Here is a 22,926-nt window from a genome sequence, read left to right on the forward strand (position 1 = left end):
GCATAGGAACAGACCCTTGGTCCAACTCATCCATGCTGACCAAATGTCCTAAATTAATCTAATCCCATTTGCCAACATTTGGCCCATATCCCTCTAAACCCTTCCTATTCATATACGCACCCAAATGCCTTTTAAATGTTGTAATTGTACCATATAGCCATAATTTTTGCCAGGTTTCTAAAGAAATACTGAAAGGTATGCCAAAAGCAAACTCTTATGAAGGATGTTTTAAAAGACTTAAGTAATCACCTCAAATTTTACCACATTTTTGCTAAGTAATACTTGGAGTTTGAGAGTACATTTTTAATTGCTGCATGTGAACTGCATAGAATTTCTACACTGAGGAATTAGTGTTACAAGAGGTGCTTATAGACAGTAAACTGTAACCCTCTTAAGCCTTACAGCCATCCATCAATTCTGATTTTCTATGCATGCCCACTTCCCTTTATCCTGCTCATGACAGCCATGCCTTCAGCTAATTGAACATTAAGTTATGCAGTCAATTCCTGAGATCTCTCATCCTCTCTTCATCTCATTCTCTTCCTTTAAGAAGCTGCTGAAAATCTCCATCTGCTTTGGTTTTCTGTGCTGACATATGCAGATGCGGCTCAGCATTGAATTCAGTTGAGAATGCTGCTGTGAAGCACCTTGGGCATTTTACGACATGAAAGGCACTATGTGAATGTGTCAACAATCCACATGATAGTAATACTGACAAGTTGCATCCCAGAAGAATTCCTGGCTCAATAGATCGTATGTTCAATTTTTACAGCTGGTTCCCTGTGATGGTTAGTGACTGAAGCGTATTCACCTGAGGCTGTAGATGTTCTTTAACAGCAGAACATAAGTTCCTTATGCAAAAGAACAAAAAGACATATGTCTAAAGACAGCTAGAAAGATTGTGACACAAACAAAATTTCAACCAGAGATAACAAGGTGTAGAGCTGGATGAACACAGCAGGCCAAGCAGCATCAGAGGAGCAGGAAATCTGACGTTTCGGGCCGAGACCCTTCTTCAGAAATGGGGGAGGGGAAAGGGATTCTGTAATAAATAGGGAGCGAGTGCAAGTCAGATAGAAGATGGATAAAGGAGAAGATAGGTGGAGAAGAGACAGACAGGACAAAGAGGTGGGGATGGAGCCAGTAAAGGTGAGTGTAAGTAGGGAGTTAGGGAAGAGATAGGTCAGCCCAGGGAGGACAGACAGGTCAAGGGAGCGAGATGAGGTTAGTTAGAGATGGGAGTGGGGCTTGAGGTGGGAGGAGGGGATAGGTGGGAAGAAGGACAGGTTAGGGAGGCGGGGACGAGTTGGGCTGGTTTTGGGATGCGGTCGGGGGAGGGGAGATTTTGAAGCTGGTGAAATCCACATTGATACCATTGGGCTGCAGCATTCCCAAGCAGAATATGAGTTGATGCTCCTGCAACCTTCAGGTGGCATCCTTGTGGCACTGCAGGAGGCCTATGGTGGACATGTCGTCTGAAGAATGGGAGGGGGAGTTAAGATGGTTCACGACTGGGAGGTGCAGTTGTTTATTGCGAACCGAGCAGAGGTGTTTTGCAAAGCGGTCCCCAAGCCTCCACTTGGTTTCCCCAATGTAGAGGAAGCCACACCGGGTACAATGGATACAATATACCACATTGGCAGATGTGCAGGTGAACCTCTGCTTAATGTGGAAAGTCATCTTGGGGCCTGGGATGGGGGTGAGGGAGGTGGTGTGGGGGCAAGTGTAGCACTTCCTGCGGTTGCAGGGGAAGGTGTCGGGTGTGGTGGGGTTGGAGTGCAGTGTGGAGCGAGCAAGGGAGTCATGGAGAGAGTGGTCTCTCCGGAAGGCAGACAAGGGTGGGGATGGAAAAATGTCTTGGGTGGTGGGGTCGGATTGTAGATGGTGGAAGTGTCAGAGGATGATGCGTTGAATCCGGAGGTTGGTGGGGTGGTACTTGAGGACGAGGGGGATTCTGTTTTGGTTGTTATTGCGGGGATGTCCATTTATAGATACATAATTCCTCAGAAACTCCACGCCTGCATCGATGGTTTCAGTTTTTGATTGTCCAATTCCTTCTAGTTTCTTTTCCCTGGGCTGCAGAACTAGTTCTGCAATTCTTCCCCAGTTCCACTGGGCTGAACCTTTTACAGTTTTACTGGTCTGAACTGGTTCGGTGCTAAGTGTATTTCTGTCCAAATTCTTCCAGTTCAGAAACCCCATGAACTAAAACACCTTGCTTGGGGTTGACTGATTCCTCTGAACTAAAAGTTTGATTTCTCTACTAAGAGAAACTAATCTGCCTTCTGAACTGAACTGCTGATTCTTTTGAACTGACAACTTGAACCATCTATTCTAAAGTGAAAACTAAACTGATGATGTTTGTAGTCTGTTATAACTTCAGGAACATAAACATTCCATCCATTAAAACTGCAGAAATTTTCTTCACTGCAGTCACCTGCTTTCTTGAATTTTGTACTGTATTTATGCCACAATTCAAATTCCCTTTCAGTTTGTTTCAAAAAAAACTTCTCAGAACTGACCCACGTTCATCTGCCTATTTTTTGAAATCCAAATCACAAAATACAATGCATCTTTCATCAGAAGTGCAAATCTCTATTGCATAAAATCTGCTGAGACCAGTAAAATTAATTGCGTCTCACTAACGGAGTCAATCAAAAACACGACTTTGTCACACTGTATGAATTAATTCCATCTGCAACACACATGCAATTGTAGTGAGCAATAAACTGAACTTTTTAAATAAGAATTTTATTAACTTTTATAGATTTATAAAATGATACAGTTCTACAAAAAAATAAAAGGCCCTTTGGTCAATGAATTCTGCATCAGTCAAAACAAACATCTGACTTCTTTCCAAGTATATTTTTTATTCTTATTCCTTTGGATGCAGACAGCAGGGGCTAGAGTCTAGTTATTGGCCACCGCTAGTTGATGCAGGACTGCAGTCACATGTAGACCAGAGCAGGAAGACTGACAAAATGTACTCCCTGAAGAATATTTGTGAACCACTTTGCTGTCTTCAATTTAGTAAATTCCTGTTCCTAGATTCAAAGTTAGCAGAGTTATTAAATTCAGTTTCACAATTTATCATGCTGAGATTTGAACACTTAAATTGTCATTTTTCAGACTATGTTTAGCTCCAAGGTTAACTACTAGTAGTTCCCATGCTTATAGTCTTAGTTATGGCAGCAAAAAATTAACGTACAAAGAGTATGGTTGAAAATCACTTTCATTATCTTTGAGCTGTTTTCCTCCAGCAGAAATCTATCACGCATCTGATTAAAAGCTCATAATTTGGGGTAGTAATGTTGGGGAAAGTGCCAATACTGGTGATTATTAACATGCAAAATTGACAGCAATTTCTGATCTCTGCACGTGAATTGTTAAACACGGAAGATGTCAGATATACATTGTTCCTCCTCAGAGTTTGCTGTAGTGATGTTCGCAGATGGAATTAGTGCAGTATTAGTGATTTGACATGAACCTAACCTTGTTTGACACTAATGGTGTGAAAATCAATGAAAAACTTAAGCTGTGTTTCATCAAGTACAATTGGCTTTTGAATTGTCATCTAAGTCATAAGTGCTGCTGATCAATTTCTCTGGTGCTGAAGAAAAGGATTCTGTTGAAAATGTTGTTTATTTCACAGAATAATGTTTAAAAATTGCTGAACTTAAAAAAAGTTTATTTCTCAAAGATTATTTTGATATTTGCTTCTCCCTTGATCCAATGTTTACATTCCAATCTTCCATTTGTTCCTATTACAGTGATTGAGGTCTGAATTACATTCCCTGTTTATTAATTCCTGCTTTGCTGTCTGTGAGATATCTTCATTCTGATTGGTTGATGAGTCTGCCCGCTATCTGCCCTGATACTAAACATCACAATCCCCTTAAAGTGCTATCCTAATTTGAAATAGTGTTTGAAACAAGAAAAGCAATATTCACAAAGCCTCTAAATGTGTAAGCAGCATTTTCTTAAGTCAGCAACAAGTGTTGTTCATGTATGTGTACTTCGTACCAAAATGGAAAGAATTTGATATTTGGTATTCAGTAATTAAGAAACCAGGAACACAGTAACTGGAATAGATCTTCCAACCTATTGAACCTACCCCACAATCCTAGAAACTGGCTGATTGTCTCCACTATGCCGTTTTCCACAATAGCACCACATTTCCTTGATTTCATTTGTCTTCAGAAACCTGCTAATTTCTTTCTTAACACTGATGAATGATTCCACAGCCCTCTCGGGTGGAGAATTCAAAAGATTCATGACCGCCTGTGTGAAGAAATTCATTCTCCTTTCAATCTCAGGATAAGGGGCAGATCATTTCAAACACTGTCCCCCTGGTTGTAGAGCCACCAGCCAAGGGAAGAGACCTACCCCTATGTATTCTGTCAAATCCTGTCTTCTAATCAGAAGACTTTAGGTTCAGGTACCACTTCAGAGATTCGGCGCAAAGCTTTGTTTGCTACAGTACTGAGAGTGTGCTGCACCATCGGATGGTGCTATCTTTCAGATGATATGTCAAAACCTGTTTGCTGTCTCATTGAGATGTAAAACATCCCGTAGCATTGATAAGAAGAGAGCAAGATAGCTCTCCTGGCGTCCCATCCATTACTTACTCCTCCGCCATCATAATGAAAAACAGATTATCTTGCCATTGTCACACTGCTGTTTGTGCAATCCAGCAATGTGTAAATTGACTGCCACATCAACTTCTAAGTTGCCAAGTTAATTGCAAAGCTCTGTGAGATGTCCTCGGGCTGCAAAAGCTGCTGTGTGGCATGCAAGTTTGTTCTTTCTTTATTGAACTAATGTGAATAGTGTTTAAGATAGAGTGGAAAAAGTAAGCGATTACTAATTAATCTTGTAAATTGTTTCAGGGTAAATAAATACCTGGCTTTACATGATCCCATTTCCATTCTTTCATCTCACCACTTCTACTGTGTCGAACACAGTGGCCAGACACATACATAAGCTGTGCTGAGAGGGGCAGGAATCATTTATTTTAATCAGTGGTTGATCCATTTTGTATCAACGCATCAATCAAGAATTAAACTTAATTATTGAATGCAAAAGTTTGAAGGAAATAACTGCACTGCTTCTTGAAAATTCATTAAGTTTGGGTGTCAGTTAGAACGATAAATTTTGACTACTCTGTAAACTATCGTTGTATTTTCAGATAAATTAATTTACGCATTTACTGCAAGTCCCAAAAAGACTAGTGTTTTATGAAAAATGATTGAATTAATCAGAATACAGCAAATTGCTGCCATTTTGACTGATTCTGGCCTGATCCCACTGCTCCATTCGAACTGACTTAAACAGTCTGGTTTTTTAATTCTTTATTATTGCAGCACTTTTCATGGAAGAGAATATCTAGTGCTGGTGGGAAGATGGACCATCTTCAAGCTATTGTTACAATAAATAACTCTGTTGAATGGAGCTGGATTAATGTGCATTTAGACCTGCATCAAACCAATGCCAATCAAAGAAAAATGTTTCAACTCTGAGCCTGCATTAGAATCTACATGATGTAGAAATTGGTGCAATTAAGTCAAACTTGTTCATTTTCATTCTGTAGAATAACCTTTCTTACTGTAATTATGACTAAATGTTTTGTTGTCTTAGCTGCACATAAGACATTAATCATGATAGCCTGCTTGACTGCCTGTTAAACTCTCATTCTGGTTAGGAATAATGGCTATCCTTGATTATGTATCTGAGTACAGTAAATTTACAACTGGGTCCAGAGGTAACTTGAAAGAACTATACAAATAGGAGGCAATAATTTAGCCTATCTTGTCTGTGCCAATTCTGAAGACAAGCAATTTAAAATTAATGCAGAGATAGTAGGAACTGCCGATGCTGAAGAATCTGAGATAACACGACATGAAGCTTGGTGTACACAGCAGGCCAAGCAGAGTCAGAGGAGCAGGAAAGCAGACATTTCAGATCCTTCAGAAGAAGGGAATCGACCCGAAACGTCAGCTTTCCTGCTCCTCTGACGCTGCTTGGCCTGCTGTGTTCATCCAGCTTCCCAGCATGTTATCTCTTAATTTAAAATTAATCCTAGTTGCCTGCCTACATTGTCTTTATCTTTACAACTGCACGTCCCTCAACTTGGCCTCCTCCGACTCCTCCTTTAAGGCCACCTCCTCCCAGGTTTTCTCCCAGTGAGGCATCTTAGAATTTCCTTTCTGTGTTATCGGTTCTTATGAATGCAAATTATTGTTGAGCGTGAGCTGGGCAGTGTGATTCATATAATTATAGAACAACTTTCCGATGCTGTCTATCATTATAATTTGAAGGACTTTTAAAATGAATTTGGCTGTGGACGACCCACGGAGTTATTGCACACTCATGGCTGATTTGTTTGGTTCCAAATTCCATATTCCCATTTATGCCTGGTGACCTTTGATCCTCTTGCCTTTATAGATTGTCATTATTGTCATTAAGGGGACCGCTTGTTGCGTCTCTGCCCAGGGCCATTTCCCATTTGCAAGGCATGAGAGACTGATTGATAGGATCATAGTTTTTTCATCACTGTTTACCTGTGTAACTCCCTGCTGCAAGAGTTGGATGCTAGTCATGCAATGAAATGCATTATCACCTCATCTGGTGAAATCTGCTGCTTGCTCAGTATTGTAAAGGCTACACTTGTGTAATTTGCATGTTAGACAGTGTGTATTTCTCATTTCTTCATAACAGCTGACAATGCACTTCATTTAAGTGGGGATAATTTATTACAAAGACCTTATCTGTATAAGTTGGGAAGTGGACAGAGGCAGACAAAGAAGGCATCACCACAAATCAGATGAATTTTTGTGTCAAATCTGAGCTGACAACCCTTCATTTTTGAGCGCTTCAGGGAGCAGACATGCTGCCGGGAATGTTTGCCGTTCTTGAAAACGCTGATAGGTGCTTGTAGCTGGTGGACAAACTGAGGGAGGGAAACAGAAGCTCTGAGCCTGGTGATCTCGAGACATGAGTTCTGATCTGAAACAATAAGAAATCCGGGCACGTCCAGTGAGAAACTGGCATGTTATCGATGAATAGGAACAGCTCAGTCAGTCACAGTACAGGATGTTCCGACTCTAACCACATGCTTAGCCGCCTGTGAGCTGAGAACGAGCCAGTTCACCCAAGGTTGTTTCATGTTCCACATACCCTCTCCTCCCCCTGCATCTCTCAGTCTTCTATACTGCAACATCAGAGGCTGATTATTCACGCACTGCATCCGGTCTTCTGGAACTCTACATGCAAACTCACTTGGTCAATCTGTTTTGTTTCCTCGAAGTCCTTATGCAGGTGTAGTTGCTCATTTCCCCTCTTGCTGTATTAAATTCTGGTCTCCTTACGCTGTCCTCTCCTCCTATGTGTAAAATGTTCTCATAGGGGCACATTTCTCCTCTACTGGGAGTATTAAATGAAACGGAGTGTTAACATTGCCATCGCACAGAATTTAGTTGCAAAACAAATGCAGGTGTGTGGGACCTTTATTTGTTAATTCTTATCGGTTCACAATGAGTCATACAGCATGAAAACAGACCCTTCAGTCCAACCAGTCTATACCAAACATAATCCCAAACTGAACTAGTCCCACCTGCCCAGTCCTGGCCCATATCTCTCCAAACCTTTCCTATTCATGTACTTGTCTTTTAAACATTGCAGTTGTGCCCACGTCCATCAATTCCTCAGGAGGTGCATTCCACACATGACCCACCCTCTGTGTAAAAAAAAATTTACCCCCATGTCTTTTTGTTGAGTATTGCTCACAAAGGACACATTCTGTTGAAACGTTCCGTCTTGCGCACAACAGGACAAGTTGCAAGAACACAAAAGTAAAACAAATACAATATTTACATGTGAGAGGAGAGTGGTAATTGGTTGGCAAGTGGAATCTTACACATAGAGACATTGTAAGGGAGAGTACATCCACAATGATGATTGACAGTTAACCACCAAGCTTTGTTTATGTTTTAAACCAGACAAGTTGATTCTGATTGTTCAAAACATTGCCGTGAGAAATGAACCAGAGAATGGTTATCACCTATTTCATTGAGTTGAAACATGCATGGTTGAGTCTGTCTTCAGCCTGTCTCCAAAGAACAGGGCTGTGTGCATTAATATATGTATCTTCCTGTACACACAAGTACACCGTACTGTGAGTTCCACAGATGTTCCTAAAGTGGTTGTTGTTTTATTGATGAGTGCCAGCCTTAGGTAGGGTTCATGCAAATGTGTTTTCAATGGATTGACATCTAACCTCCTATCCTTTGCAAATTTCCTGAGGGTGACTCTCAGTGCTTAGCACTGCTGCCTCACGGCACCAGAGACCCAGGTTCGATTCCACCCTGGGTTGCCTGTCTGTGTGGAGTTTGTCCATTCTGACTGTGTCCACGTGGGGTTTCTTCCGGGTGCTCTGGCGACCGCCCACAGTCCAGAGATGTGCAGGTTAGGTGGATTGGCCATGTTAAATTGCCCATAGAGTCCAGGAGTTTGCAGGCTAGATGGATTAGCCATGGGAAATGCAGGGTTACAGAGATAAGTTGCTAGTGTAGATCTGGGTGGGAAGCTGTTCAGAGGGCCAGTGTGGACATGATGGGCTGAATGGTCTTCTTCCACACTGTAGGGAATCTATGATTCTAAAAAAGGTTCAGATTACCCTGGCAGGATAAGTTGTCACAAATGTTTGAGCTACAGCTGAAGCTAGGTGTTTCACCCTGTCACAATGCAGGAGCAACACGAGTGGTGTAGAGGATGCTGACAACAAATGAGCAATGTGATACAGGGATGTCAGTGCTGGTGTGATACACGGAATGAAGGCTGTAAAATATTGATGGATAGTTACAAAAAGCAAGTCTCTTCAGCTGTTTGCAACAGGCAAGATTCGACTGTGCCCAATCAGCTGGTACTTGCAAAACCCAAAAATCAGCGTCCATCATTAGATGTGATTCCACAATTTGGACAGCATTTGCTAAACAGTCCTGAGTGTGTGAAGAATTTCACTGACAACCAAATTAGGATTGTCACTTGGACTTGTAGGAGTTGCTCTTATTGTAGAGGAAGTTACATATATGAATATACAGTACCCTCTTCTTTACACCGTTATATATACACGTGTAATGTCTTTGTCAACTCAACAAACTGGGTAACAATCATTTTGTGGTTCATTTGTCTGGCAATGTCTTGACCAATCAGATTCTGCTTGCCTGGTTTAACATGTAAACAAATATTGGCAGTTAACTGCCAGTCATCATATAACTGGTAAATGCTCCAAGGTAATGCCTCACCATTCAGAGTCCATTTGTCAACTTCTCATACAGTAAGAAGTTTCTTTTCCCTTTACGTTGACATTCCTTGAGAATTATTCTGACAAATGCAAATCAAAAAGCTTCATCAAAATGTGCCTTTCATAGCAATACTCAAGTCATATACTACCAAATGACAAACTTCATGCTGTCGCTAAAGGAAGATTGTCTACAGTACAAGTACCTGTTTGTAAGTTATAAACCAGTTCTTCACGAATAATTGTGTCCATCACAGCTTTGATTCGCTTAAAGAATGTACTTGAGAATCAGGACATTTGCGATCTCAAATTTATAAATCATCTAGTTACAGAATGACATAGACCATTAACAGGTCTAGTCACAAACGACATTAGCCAGCATCATGTATATTTATTGTCTCTCCTAGTTTTAAATTAGTTAGGGATTGGAAAAAAATCTTATTACCAAGAATGCATACCAAGTTCCTTATGCATAAAGCAAACTTTTTGATATACAAAAGACTTAAAGTGAGCATTAATGATTTAGTAATATATTTTGTAACTATGTATGTTATGTACTTCTGTTTGCTGCATGCTTCCTCCCAAATTATGTTGGAAGTCACCTCGATCTTCATGGTAGCATGAACTTCTCTAGGGACTACCCTTAAGTATCCCACAGTCCTGTGGAGAACTTTCCACGGTTCTGATTATTCTCAGGAAAAGCCTTTCCATACGGTCCCTTGACTTTGGAGATTTCAGACCCTTGTTAGACAGTTCTGATACTTCCTGATTACTTTCTTTTGAACGATGATGTGAAGGTGCTGCTGTTGGACAAGGTCAGAAGTCACACGACACCAGGCTATTGTCCAACAGGTTTATTTTGAAATGACAAGTTTTTGAGATGCTGCTCCTTCGTCAGGTGACTTCACCTGGTGTCGTGTGACTTCTGCTTTAGAAGTGTGGCATTGTGTGGCTGACTGTAAATTCTCCCACTAGTAGTAAATTAGGCAATCTTAAACTCCACAAGATTCACTTTGAGTTTAAGCTACAGCAATCATGATGGGGTTTGTATCGTACTCTGCTGATTGAGCAGATGTGTTGAGCCATCTTTTGACTAACTTCTTCCATTAAGCTTCAAGTCACATGAGATCCATACTGAAATTAAAAACCTCTCCCACTGAACATCTCTGATTCACAGAATTGTTTCAGTGCAGCAGGAAACCATTTGGCCCATTGTGCACATGCTGGCTCCTTTCATTGAGCATTTCACATAATACTCATTCTTCTGCAGCCTTCCCACAATCTTGTACTGTGTCTAGATTCAAGTAACAGTCCCATTCCTTTTTGAAAGCCTCAATTGAAGCTGAACCTCTCAGGTAATGTCTTCCACCCAGTTTAAAAATATCTTCCTCATATCACTTTTGTTTCTTTTATCAAATACTTTAAATCTGTGCTCCCTCGTTCTCAATCCTTTTATGATTTGGAACGATCTCTCCTTACCTACTAAATCACAATTTTGACTTCTGACTATATTAAAAATACATAGAATCCCTACAATGTGGAAACAGGCTATTTGGCCCATTGAGTCCACACTGACCGTCTGAAGGCCGCCTCATCCACACCCACCCCACTACCCTAACCCTGCATTTCCCATGGCTAACCCACCTGGCCTACACACCTTTGGACACTATGGGCTATTTAGCATGGTCGATCAACCCAACCAGCACATCCTTGGACTGCGGGAGGAAACCAGAGCACCCAGAGGAAACACATGCAGACACAGAGGGGAATGTGAAAACTCCACACAGACAGTTGCCCAAGGGTGGAATTGAACCCAGGTCCCTGGCACTGTGAGGCAGCAGTGCTAACCACTGAATAACCTTCCAAACTGCCTTTATCTTTCAGGTGTCCTGGCAATCTCTAAAGGCCAGCATTTTAATTATGTTTCCTTTACAATAATACTCTATCCATTATCTCTATAATGTTACAACCAGCCAACCAGCAGGACCATCTACAGGCTGTGAGTTCTGAAGCATTAAACTTGCTGTCAGCTTAGTGGATGATTTGACTCAACACATGTAGTAAAGATGACACTGCATGATGGAAAATGATTTCATTTTGAAACTTCAGCAGTTAGTTGAACTCTAAACTCGAGCAGTGTTGGATAACACTCATGTGTCCCTTGCTTGTTTCAGTTCTTTTACTACAGAGTCTTGGAACAACAGTTGCTCTCCCTCAGTTCTGATGACCATTGCCAAAAGCAGATCATTCTCAGCCTCCTATGCTGTTGCCACAAATAATCACGTAAATGCTAAAAGGCAATTGCGGCAAGGTAAAAAGAATATTTATTTTTATTCTCTTAGTATATGTTTTTAGAATTCTGTTCAAGTGCTGTATTCCCCAGTGAGATTAATTAGTTTCTCTCAATTAATGTAGGAGAAGGTGGTGGTAATGTCATTGTCATCATTGAAAGGTACAGGCCAGTGCTTTGGGGTGATGAGTTTGGATACCATCAATTTGGCTGGTGGAATTTGAATTCCATGAATAAATTTGGAATTGAAATCTGGTCTTCTTAATAGCCATTGGTCCACTGGCTGCATTACTGCCTTCTCAGAAAGAAAATGCACCAATCTAAACTTTTGTTTGTTTGTTCATGGGATGCGCTAGCTAGGCCAATGTTACTTGTCCATCCCAAATTGCCAAGATGGAGGTAAGAGTCAACCATGTTGCTGTGGACCTGGAGTCAAATGTAAGCTAAACCAGTTATGAATGGTAAGTGCCTTCCTGAAAGGGCTTTAGTGAATCAGATGGGTTTTTGTAACAATCGACAATGGATTTATGGCCGTCACTTGACTCTTCATTCCAGATTTGTATTTTCTTTTATTGAATTTACATTCCGCCATCTATTGTGGCAGGATTCAAATGACCCCAGAACAACGCTGGATCACTGGATTAACAGTCCAGCGATAATATCACTAGCCCATCCTCCCCATCCTTACTTAGTTGACTATACAACAATATAGTTGACATCTTCCTGTCATGCCTCAAGCCATCCAGTTCAAGGACACTTGGCGATGCAGTGACCTAATAGCAATGTTGTTGGCCTAGTAAACAGAACTCCAGGCTGTTTCCATCGGGATATAGGATTGAACCTAAATTTGAAATGAATTTTAAAAACGCTGGAATTGAAAGCTAGTTTAATAGCAACTGTGAAACCATTATCAACTGTTGATCAAACACATCTAGTTCACTAATGTCCGTTAGGGAAGGAAATCTGTCATCCTCATATTGTCTTGCCTATAAGTGACTCCACAGCAATGTGGCTGACTCTTAACTGCCCTCTGGGCAATTAGGGATGGGTGACCCATGCTGGTCTGGCCACTGAGGCCCACATCCCGAGGTTAAATTTGTAAAAATTGGGATGGGCAACCAATGTTGGTCTTGCCAGTGATGCCCAGGCCCCATTAGCAGCATAAAAGAAAATGGCCTGTTCCTTTTGGTAACTTGAAAATTTTGATACAATTACTGTAAAATCTTCTAACCCCTTGTATTAACTATTGTTAACTATTGTTGCCTCGGTTAGTTGTAATTCTTGCTGCTGGTACAGAATTATCTGACTGGGATGCTCTTTTGTTAGGTTACTCTTCAAACATCACACCTCTCAACTCTCCGTGCCATTCCCCGATCCAGGGGACTCCAGCCGGTAGTCCCACGAGCAAAACCTCAGCTGTTGAATTTCCAGACACAGCTGATATCCTGACTAAGCCAGGCCGGAACCCACATAAGCCCTTAACGTACACTCAGAGTGCACCAGATGTCACAGGGCAATACAGGAGTAGCTGCATGGTGTGTAGCAGGTAAGATGTTTAGAATTATTTTTGCTGTCACTCTGTTACATTTAATTTGCTGATCTCTTTGGAGATGGACGTACGCTCTTAAGGACGGTGTGGTAGGTTTTGTCTGTGTTTGACAGTGTAAAAATGGGCAGTGGCAAACCAACAGCCACCTCAGTAAAAATCGTTAGTATTATTGAGAAAAGAGACTCACTATTGAAGTTCTCTTTATCTTGTACTCATCTTGAGTATCTTGAGCCAGACTATCAAATTTCAAAAGGAGTGAGATTTATACTGCCTGAGGAGAGGGTGCTGCTCAGTTCACAAGTTGAAATAACAAGGTGTAGAGCTGGATGAACATAGCAGGCCAAGCAGCATCAGAGGAGCAGGAAGGCCAACGTTTCATGCCTAGACCCTTCTTAAGCCCGAAACGTCCAGCTCTACACCTTGTTATCACAGATTCTCCAGCATCTGTTGTCCTTACTATCTCTGAATCAGTTCACAAGTTGAGTTTGTTTGGCCAAGCCACCGTGAAGGCTAACACCCTAGGGGAGGCGATGGGCCTAGTGGCATTATCACTGGACTATTAGAGCAGAAATTTAGGTAACGTTCTGGAAACCTGGCTTCAAATCCTGCCACAGCAGATGGTGAAATTTGAATTCAATAAAATATCTTGAATTACAAGCACATTGATGAAGATGTATCCCTTGCCAATTGTCATGTAAATACTTCCAGTTCGCTAATGTCCTTTTGGGGGAGAAACTTGGTCTAGTCTGACCTACATGTGACTCCAGACCCACAGCAATGTGGTGGCCACCTGACTACCTTCTGACCAAATTCTGGACTAACCAACAGCATCCTCATCCCACGAATAAATAAGAAAAAGACAGAATGCCTGGTCAGAGATAACAAAGCATAGAGCTGGATGAACACAGCAGGCCAAGCAGCATCTTAGGAGCAGGAGAGCTGACGTTTTGGGCCTATCCTGCAGAGGACAGCCCCTTGCTTTTAGCTAATTATTAAATGATATGAAAGAGATTTCAAAGGGACTGTTGATTTGCGATAATCTGTTGTACTCTATCACACAAAGTCAAAATTAACTGCGGTGCAATTTGTTGAAATCTTTAAACTAAAAACCACAAGAGAACTTGCACTGAGCATATGACACTCCCTAAATCTTCATTATTACATTCTCATGTTGACAGTTGAGCTGGTTTCAAGAGGTTTTACTTTCTGAGGACATTAAGCGGTCTTTGTCACAAAATGATATCACTTATCACAACTGCTTAAAGTAAATGAGGAATCAGTGTACAACATTGCCCGTCAAGAGACCGATGGGATTGGTGTAATAACCCAAAAAACTGCAGATGCTGTGAATCAGAAACAAAAACAGAAATTACCGGAACAGCTTAGCGGGTCTGGCAGCAGCTGTGAAGAGAAATCAGAGTTAACATTTCGGGTCTTCCTCAGAACTGATGATACCTGGGAAAATATTGGTTTATTTGCAGGAGATGGGGTAGGGGGAGGGGTTAAAGAATAAACGGCAGATGGGGAGAGGGCCCACTGACGTAATGCTGGTTTCACACTCTGTACAATTTTGTGTTGTACTGAAGTCAATGATGAATAATATTGAGCAGGTGTAAATTGACCTACCACTCAAGGGCTTTGTGCTACAGTTAGTTTAAACTAACCACAACCCCCCACCAACCGACCTCTGCCCAGCCCCATTCACCATGAATGAAGTTTGTAATTCAATTAGAACAGCAAGCCAAAAGCAGCACATTGTGTTTTTAAGCAGCTCTTGTTTTTGCTACGCTACATTGATAGGTTTGACATTGTCTTTAATTCATTCACATCTAAGCAACTGCTCCAACAGTAACCATTCCTCCTCATTCTTCTTGATGTTCCTGCAGCTTTTGCTGTGGCTGCCTGCATCATCATTCTTGACGTCCTCTCCACTGCCATCCAGTGAGGTCGGGACTGTTCTCAGCATGTTCCATGCTTACCTATCTAAACTCGACCAGGCAATCATCTGCCTTTCCTTCTCCTTCCACTCACATTACTCCCACTGGTGGCCTCCAAAGACCTATCCTTGAGCACCTCCTGTGTCTCATCTTCATGCTTCCTCTTGAAAAGGTACTGTCAGTTCCCCACACGTCCAGTGACAACACCCAGCACTCTCAACCCGTCTGCTATTTCACTGCTTGCCTGACATCCATGGGCAGAATCCTATTCCACCTGAGTTTTGGGCAGGGTGAAGCCATTAGCCTTCAATCTCCATTCCCCTGCTAATAACTCTCTCCCTTCCCCTGGCAGAACCAGGCTGTTTGTAAACTTGGTGTCAAATTTGACCCAGAGAGGAGCTTCCCACTGCATAACTGTCATCATGAAGATCATTACTTCTACCTCATGAAACTGCCCCAATCTATTCCAGGCTCAGCTCAGCTATAACTCTCATCCATGCCTTTGTTATCTCTCTACCTGACGATTCCAACGTATTCCTGGACTACATCCCACATTCTACCGCTTGTAATTGTGAGGTATCAATAGTTCTGACCATTAGCCAAGCTCTCACTGAGCCCTGTTCATCCAACCACTCTGTGCTTGCTGACCTTCATTAGTACCCTGTTAACAAATGCTCGACTGTAAGTTTTTTTTGCCCTTTCTTCAAATCTTTCCCACTACCTCGGTCCCTCCCCAGCTCTCTAACCTCGTCCCCACGATCCCCACTCCAAGGTATATAAGCTTATCCGAATCTCGCCCCTTGGACATCTCCAATGTAGTCACTCCTCCATTGGGTTGCTGTAGTATTGGCTGCCTAGTCCTGATGCACTGGGGTCCCCCTCCTAAAACTCTCCATTCCTGTAACCATCTCCAGCTTGTTCCTAAAAGAAACCTATTTCTTTAACCAAATTTTTAGTCATCTGCTGTAAAAGCACCCTAAATGATTGGTATCAAATCCTTTCTTTTTCACAAACCGCCTTCAGACTTTCCATTATCTAACGATACTATAGGAATCCAAGTTTTCTAACAACCTTCAACATTAGCGCCATTCAGTAACAATTGGGTTCTTCTCACTGTTATATTTTATGAGTTCATATCTTTTATATCTTCCAAGTGCTGTTTACTGATACTGTCACAAGTTTAGGGGTTGGCATCTGCTCACAAAAAAGATCAAAGCTTCTTTCCCGACCAGACGGTTGAAACCATTCCATAGAGGACAAGCCATCAGCTATCCTCTTGTGGACTGTGAGGAAAAAGTCATTTTCAACAGCAACACAAAAAAACTCTGACATATTGTCCAACTGGCGTAGAATCAGATATTCAGTTCACTCGGCAGACTCATAGTACTGAATATGAAGGAGTTGCAATACTGTCTGTTTAGTCATTGCCCAGGTGAAATTACCCACACAGGTATGTCCACTAGTCCAGTGTTACCTTTCCCTTTTGCCTGGCTACCAGTTTGCAGGTTCCAGTAGCTTATTTAGAAAGGGTTGGGGGTTCCACCAGTGGATTCAATATTCCTTTGCGATGTTGTTTATTTAAGAAAATGTCTGCTTTATGTTAACTTGATCCAGTTGTTTTTATCCTAATTGTTGGTGGTTCCTGAAATGCTGATGGATGATTGAATTGTTTATAGAAGAACGTGTCTGCTTTTGCATCTCCTCGAGGAATTGCGAATGACAAAATCTAGCAGCTAGCTAATGTAAATGATGCCTTTCTGTTTGGAAAGGTTCTCAAGCATTACAAACAAATATCCCAACAATTCATTAACTCAGCAAACAAAAGAGAACAAAGGTGAAATCTCTCACCCATTGCAGCAGCTCATCAATTTACTTTTATAGCACTTCGGTTATAAAACATATTTGGTGAGTTGAAATGAGGATTTAAAATCATTGTGTAAAATAACTACCAGTTAAGTATTACATATCATTAAAATGAAGGAATATGCATCTAACAACTGCATTTTTATAGCTTTGGAACCCATAAAATGCTTCTGAAGCACAATCACTGTTAGGTAGACAAACGTGAAACCCAACATTTGGAGATGTTAAAGCAACAATTGAGAAGAACAACCAGTTGATACGAGGCTGTATTTGCTGCAAAAACAATGTTGGTCAAACATAATAGGAGAAATGATTGTTCTTGTGTGAACAGCAGGAGTTAGATACAAAATCCAGGTTGGTTTGTCAGGACAGTTTCAAGGGAAGACTATTATTAGAGGTGCCACACTTTGTTGAGACCTTAAACCAAAGATTCAAATAACCAGTGAGGTAATGGCAAAGTAGTACAGATGCTGGAAATCTGAAATGCACATGGAAAGAAGTTCCTACTATCTTTGCGCACAGAAAGTGCTGGAGAAGCTCAACAGTCAGCAGCATCGAGTAAAAAAGAAACCGAGTTAGTGTTTTGAGTTCAATCATCCCGAAAAATAGGTCAGGCTGGAAAAGTAATGATTTGTATGCGTTTATAAAGGGATGGGAGGTGGGTAGGAGTGCTGATGGAGCAAGTGGAACGACGGTAAGGGTGTGAAATGAGATGAATGATGAGCAGTTTTAATGCTAAGCACATAGAAGAACTCCACCCTGGATTTACGGACCCTTGATCAATTTGGCTGACTAAAGGGTATTATTCAAAATCATTTAAAAATCTTGTCTTACATTTCTTAAAAATAACTTCTTTCAGATGATATGATTACAGCTTTGATTACGTTATTATGAAATTACTGTGGAATGTATTTCATTTACAGTCTCAATTAATTATTGGGCACTATCTTTCAGATAGTGCACTAAGGGAGGAATGTTCAGCATTGCAAGATCTGTTAGAAACGTTCAAAGTTTACTTAATTACCAATCGACATTGTTTAGTATTTTAATAGAGCCACAGGTCCCTGAGAACACTCAATTGCTTTCATGTTGCAAATGTATTACAACAATCTCTGTATAATCCAGGTATTAAAGTAATTAAAAAGAAGGATTTTCATTTATATGGCACCTTTCACAGCTCGGTGTTCCAAACTGCTTTAAAGACAACAAAAAGCTTTTGTTGTGAAGTCACTGTTTGAATTCAGGAATCAGGTCAATATGAGAATTTACTGAATAGTCTGCTCTGGTATAGTTGTTTAATGGGTAAACATTAGGCTGGATGTCAGACCGAACTCTGCAGTTGTTCTTCTGCTCTGGCACTTAGTGTCCGCTTGCAAAGGCAGATGGGCAGCAACTTGACACTGGTGAAGGCCGTGAAACCCAGTGCTGGCCAGCCTCCATTGGCACACTGCTGGCATCAAAGAGTTGCTGTGCATTCATTAAAATGAAGCTTTCAGCCCATTCCTTTCATTTTAAGTTACCTCACTCAGCTGAATTCAAAGAGACAGAAACAGCTTTAGGGTAGGTTTAGACTCGAGTGTAGGATGAGCCATTGGCAGACCATTGCTGTACTCCTGTAGTTCCACTTTACTCCACTGAGGGCTGCATCCCATTGATGCCATTTGCTTGAAATAGCACATCTACAGATGTGGCATTGCCATGGAAAGTTTCTACAGTGATATCTTGAGTATTCACTCCTTCCCACAAGTGTTCATTCCCAGCTCGGATCATAGAATCCCTACAATGTGGAAGCAGGCCATTTGGCCCATCGAATCCACATGGACCCTCTGAAGAGCATCCCACGCCCAACCTATCCCTGTAACCCAGCATTTCACGTGGCTAATCCATCCAGCCTGCACATCCCTGGAGACGATGGGCAATTTAGCATGGCCAATCCACCCTAACCTGCACATTTTTGGACGCTGGAAGGAAATCAGAGCCCCCAGAGCCGGTGAGGGTGGGGCTTTTGCAGACACTAGTTTGCTGATTTGTGCAGATGAAGGTTTAATAAGGATGATGGCCATACAGCAGGCAAGAATATAGTTATGTGGAGAAACAACTCCATGGTGGCTTTCGGTGAGCTCCATTTGTTTGTCTGCTCTGATTTGCATTTTGGGAATTTGCATAGAGATAGTAAGAACTGCCGATGCTGGAATCTGAGATAACAAGGTTTTGGAACTGGAGGAACGCAGCAAGGCAGGCAGCATCAGAGGAGCAGGAATGCTGACATTCCGGGTCTGGACCCTGCTTCAGAAATCTTATTTGGGAATTTGCATCATGTTGTTGCTTAGGCAAGGAGAGGAGAATATCCAGATCTGGATTCTGACTTTTTTTTCAATCAGTATTTACCCATCCCATCTCGCCATCGCTCACACCACCCCTGGAAAGGAACAGACCTCCCAAAGAAATTATCGTGTGTTAAAGAGTGAATGAGTAAACCAAGGCAACAGCGCTATCTATGGTTGATGGATGTGGTTTGCTGCTTATTCTCAACGAACAGAGAAGGATGTCAGACTTAACCAGAGGAAATATTTTCTTGTTAGTCAAAATGGACTATGTTTCAATAAAAGTTACTTAGTTTTAAAAAGTGTGGATTGTGGGATCCAGAACTGAGCAACGCTGCACATGCATTCCTGAAGGGTGTGGGCTCATAAATTCACCTTTTAAATATGTAACATTCCCTGAGGGTATTGAGGATGAGAGCGCGAATCATTCCTAATCTTTTGTTAAACAGCCGTGGGCTTTTATGTTTGGCATTGTTTGAGTTGCTTCAGACCAGAAAGGTACTCCAGGCTGGAGGTTACAAGGGCTTTTCTCTTGGGGGAGGGGAATGCAATCTATTGGTTGTTTTCTTTCCTGACGTCATCCAACCTGTCCCAGATACGAAATAAATCCAATTCAAGTTGAGACTGAAGCTAGCTACAGCTCTATTGTTTACTGTATAATAAAGGGTTTTGATGATAAGGACATGTGATTCCTGGCCTGTATAAAACAACTCCTGCACACTCAACACACACTATCTTCTCAAATTTTCTTCCCCAGCTGCAGCCTCCTTCAAAAGACCCTGGCTACTGACAGCAAGAAATTGACACTGAAGTAGCGAACTAAATTTCACGAGAAATTGGCGAGCTGTTAATTTCTGCGAGATTCCTGTAAAGCTTCGCTTGGGGCGCCGTCATGTGAATTCTCGTGTTATTGTCCAAGCCTCACCTCATTACTGATGTAGCACACAGTTACCCAGTGCGCCACTTCTTCCTTTTACTGCAGTTAATGTGTTTGCCATTCCTGGGATTTCCTGGGCTTCCCAGCACACAGCCATTTTTAAAGCCCGCCCACACACTCAAACACTGCTAGCCAAGAATTACTCTTCATCGTGCATATGGTTTAAGAGGAGGCCAAAAAAAATCCTTGTCAAGGAACATAGGTGGGATGGCTGACACTTTATTGTAAATACGAGTGCACACCCATTTTTAAAACCAATCTACACAGATTCCCCATCCTGGCCAAGGTCCCAGTTTAGAACTCAGCCTAAGGAGTACAGCTCTTGCCCCAGTGCCTTTGGGAAATTGACTACACTGAATGATGTTAAGATATTCAGCTAAATTTCCCCAGCTACGTGCATAGGCTGAAAGACCTATCTCAGTGCAGAAGCTGTGTGCGAGGCAGGTGATGTGAAGCAGACAGAAGTGAATGCGAAGTGACTCCTCACTAACATATCAAACCAAGAGCCATGTGGTGAATCCTGTGTCAATGCAGGAGATGTCAGCATTCCTGCTCCTCTGATGCTGCCTACCTTGCTGCGTTCCTCCAACTCCACAACCTTGTTATCTCAGACTCCAGCATCGGCGGTTCTTACTATCTCTATGCAAATTCCCAAAATGCAAATCAGATAGAGACACTTGGCAAATGGAGCTCACCGAAAGCCACCATGGAGTTGTTTCTCCACATAACTATATTCTTGCCTGCTGTATGGCCATCATCCTTATTAAACCTTCATCTGCACAAATCAGCAAACTAGTAGCCTCACCACAGCCTGCTCTTGGACCAATTCTGACTGCACTGAGATAGGTCTTTCAGCCTATGTATGTAGCTGGGGAAATGTAGCGGAATATCTTCTCATCATTCAATGTAGGAGCCTCTTGTATGGAAAATCTTCACAAGTTTTGAAATTGTTCAGCAATTAGCAAACAGGAAAAGCATGCTAACAAAAGATGCATTGCTTTCCAGGAACAGACTGCTTGCCTTTTGAACAGCAACAATTTTACAGTGTCATTGAGTAATCAACTCAGATCTGTTGGAACCAGGCCTCAATAAAATCCTAGATAACAAAGTGCGGAGCTGGATGAACACAGCAAGCCAAGCAGCATCTTAGGAGCACAAAAGCTGACGTTTCGGGCCTAGACCCTTGATCAGAAAAGGAGGGATGGGGAGAGGATTCTGAAATAATTGGGGAGAGAAAGGGAGGCAGACCGAAGATGGATAGAGGAGAAGACAGGTGGAGAGGAGGGTATGGGGGGGTGGGGGGAAGGTAGGGAGAGGATATGTCAGCCCGGGGGATGGACAAGTCAAGGGGGCGGATAAGGTTAGTTGGTAGGAAATGGAGGTGTGGCTTGAAGTGGGAGGACAGGATAGGTGAGAGGAAGAACAGGTTAGGGAGGCGGGGATGAGCTGGGCTGGTTTTGGGATGCAGTAGGGGAGGGGAGATTTTGAAGCTGGAGAAATCCCCCTAGTCCTCACATACCACCCCACCAACCTCCAGATACAACGCATCATCTATCGACACTTCCGCCATCTACAATCCGACCCCACCACTAAAGACATTTTTCCATCCCCACCCTTGTCTGCCTTCTGGAGAGACCACTCTCTCCGCGATTCCCTTGTCCGCTCAACACTCCCCTCCTACCCCACCACGCCCAGCACTTTACCCTGCAACCGCAGGCTGTGCTACACCTGCCCCCACACCTCCTCCCTCACCCACATCCCAGGCCCCAAGATGACTTTCCACATCAAGCAGATGTTCACCTGCACATCCGCCAATGTGGTATACTGCATCCGCTGTACCTGGTGTAGCTTCCTCTACATTGGAGAAACCAAGCGGAGGCTTGGGGACTGTTTTGCAGAGCACCTACGCTCGGTTCGCAATAAACAACTGCACCTCCCAGTCGCGAATCATTTCAACTCCCCCTCCCATTCTGCAGACGACATGCCCATCCTGGGCCTCCTGCAGTTCCACAATGATGCCACCCGAAGGTTGCAGGAACAGCAACTCATATTCCGCTTGGGAACCCTGCAGCCCAATGGTATCAATGTGGATTTCACCAGCTTCAAAATCTCCCCTCCCCCTACTGCATCCCAAAACCAGCCCAGCTTGCCCCACCTCCCTAACCTGCTCTTCCTCTCACCTATCCCCTCCTCCCACCTCAAGCCACACCTCCATTTGCTACCTACTAACCTCATCCTGCCCCCTTGACCTGTCTGTCCTCCCCGGACTGACCTATCCCCTCCCTACCTCCCCCCCACCCCCTCAATACTGTCCTCTCCACCTATCTTCTCCTTCTCCTCTATCCGTCTTTGGCCTGCCTCCCCGTCTCTCCCTATTTATTTCAGAATCCTCTCCCCCTCCCCCTTTTCTGATGAAGGGTCTAGGCCCGAAATGTCAGCTTTTGTGCTCCTAAGATGCTGCTTGGCCTGCTGTGCTCGTCCAGCTTCACACTTTGTTATCTCGGATTCTCCAGCATCTGCAGTTCCCATTATCCCTGATCTCAGTGAAATCCTGCCTGGTTTGCTAAATCTGACACAGCAGTGATCTATGACTGGAGATGATTGAGGGCATCAGGTTCCCCAGAGTGACGATCGCCAACAATCTGTCCTGGTCAGTCCATAGCGATGAGACGGTCAGGAGGCTAAGGAAATTCGGGTTGCCCATAAGGACTGTGACCAATTTTTATAG

General features: G+C 42.6%; 1 protein-coding gene across 4 annotated transcripts in view; it reads left to right on the forward strand.

Moving 5' to 3' along the window:
- pde3a (phosphodiesterase 3A, cGMP-inhibited) overlaps nt 1–22,926 on the forward strand; it is a 429,455-nt gene that overhangs the window by 332,504 nt on the left and 74,025 nt on the right. For all 4 annotated transcript variants that reach the window (XM_048554229.2, XM_059654697.1, XM_059654698.1 and 1 more), the window contains exons 5-6: nt 11,473–11,609; nt 12,915–13,134. In XM_048554229.2, coding sequence (XP_048410186.2) covers nt 11,473–11,609; nt 12,915–13,134 — 357 coding nt within the window. The remainder of the gene's footprint in view (nt 1–11,472; nt 11,610–12,914; nt 13,135–22,926) is intronic.

This window comes from Stegostoma tigrinum, chromosome 25 (assembly GCF_030684315.1).
Source record: "Stegostoma tigrinum isolate sSteTig4 chromosome 25, sSteTig4.hap1, whole genome shotgun sequence".
Taxonomy (NCBI): Eukaryota; Metazoa; Chordata; class Chondrichthyes; order Orectolobiformes; family Stegostomatidae; genus Stegostoma; species Stegostoma tigrinum.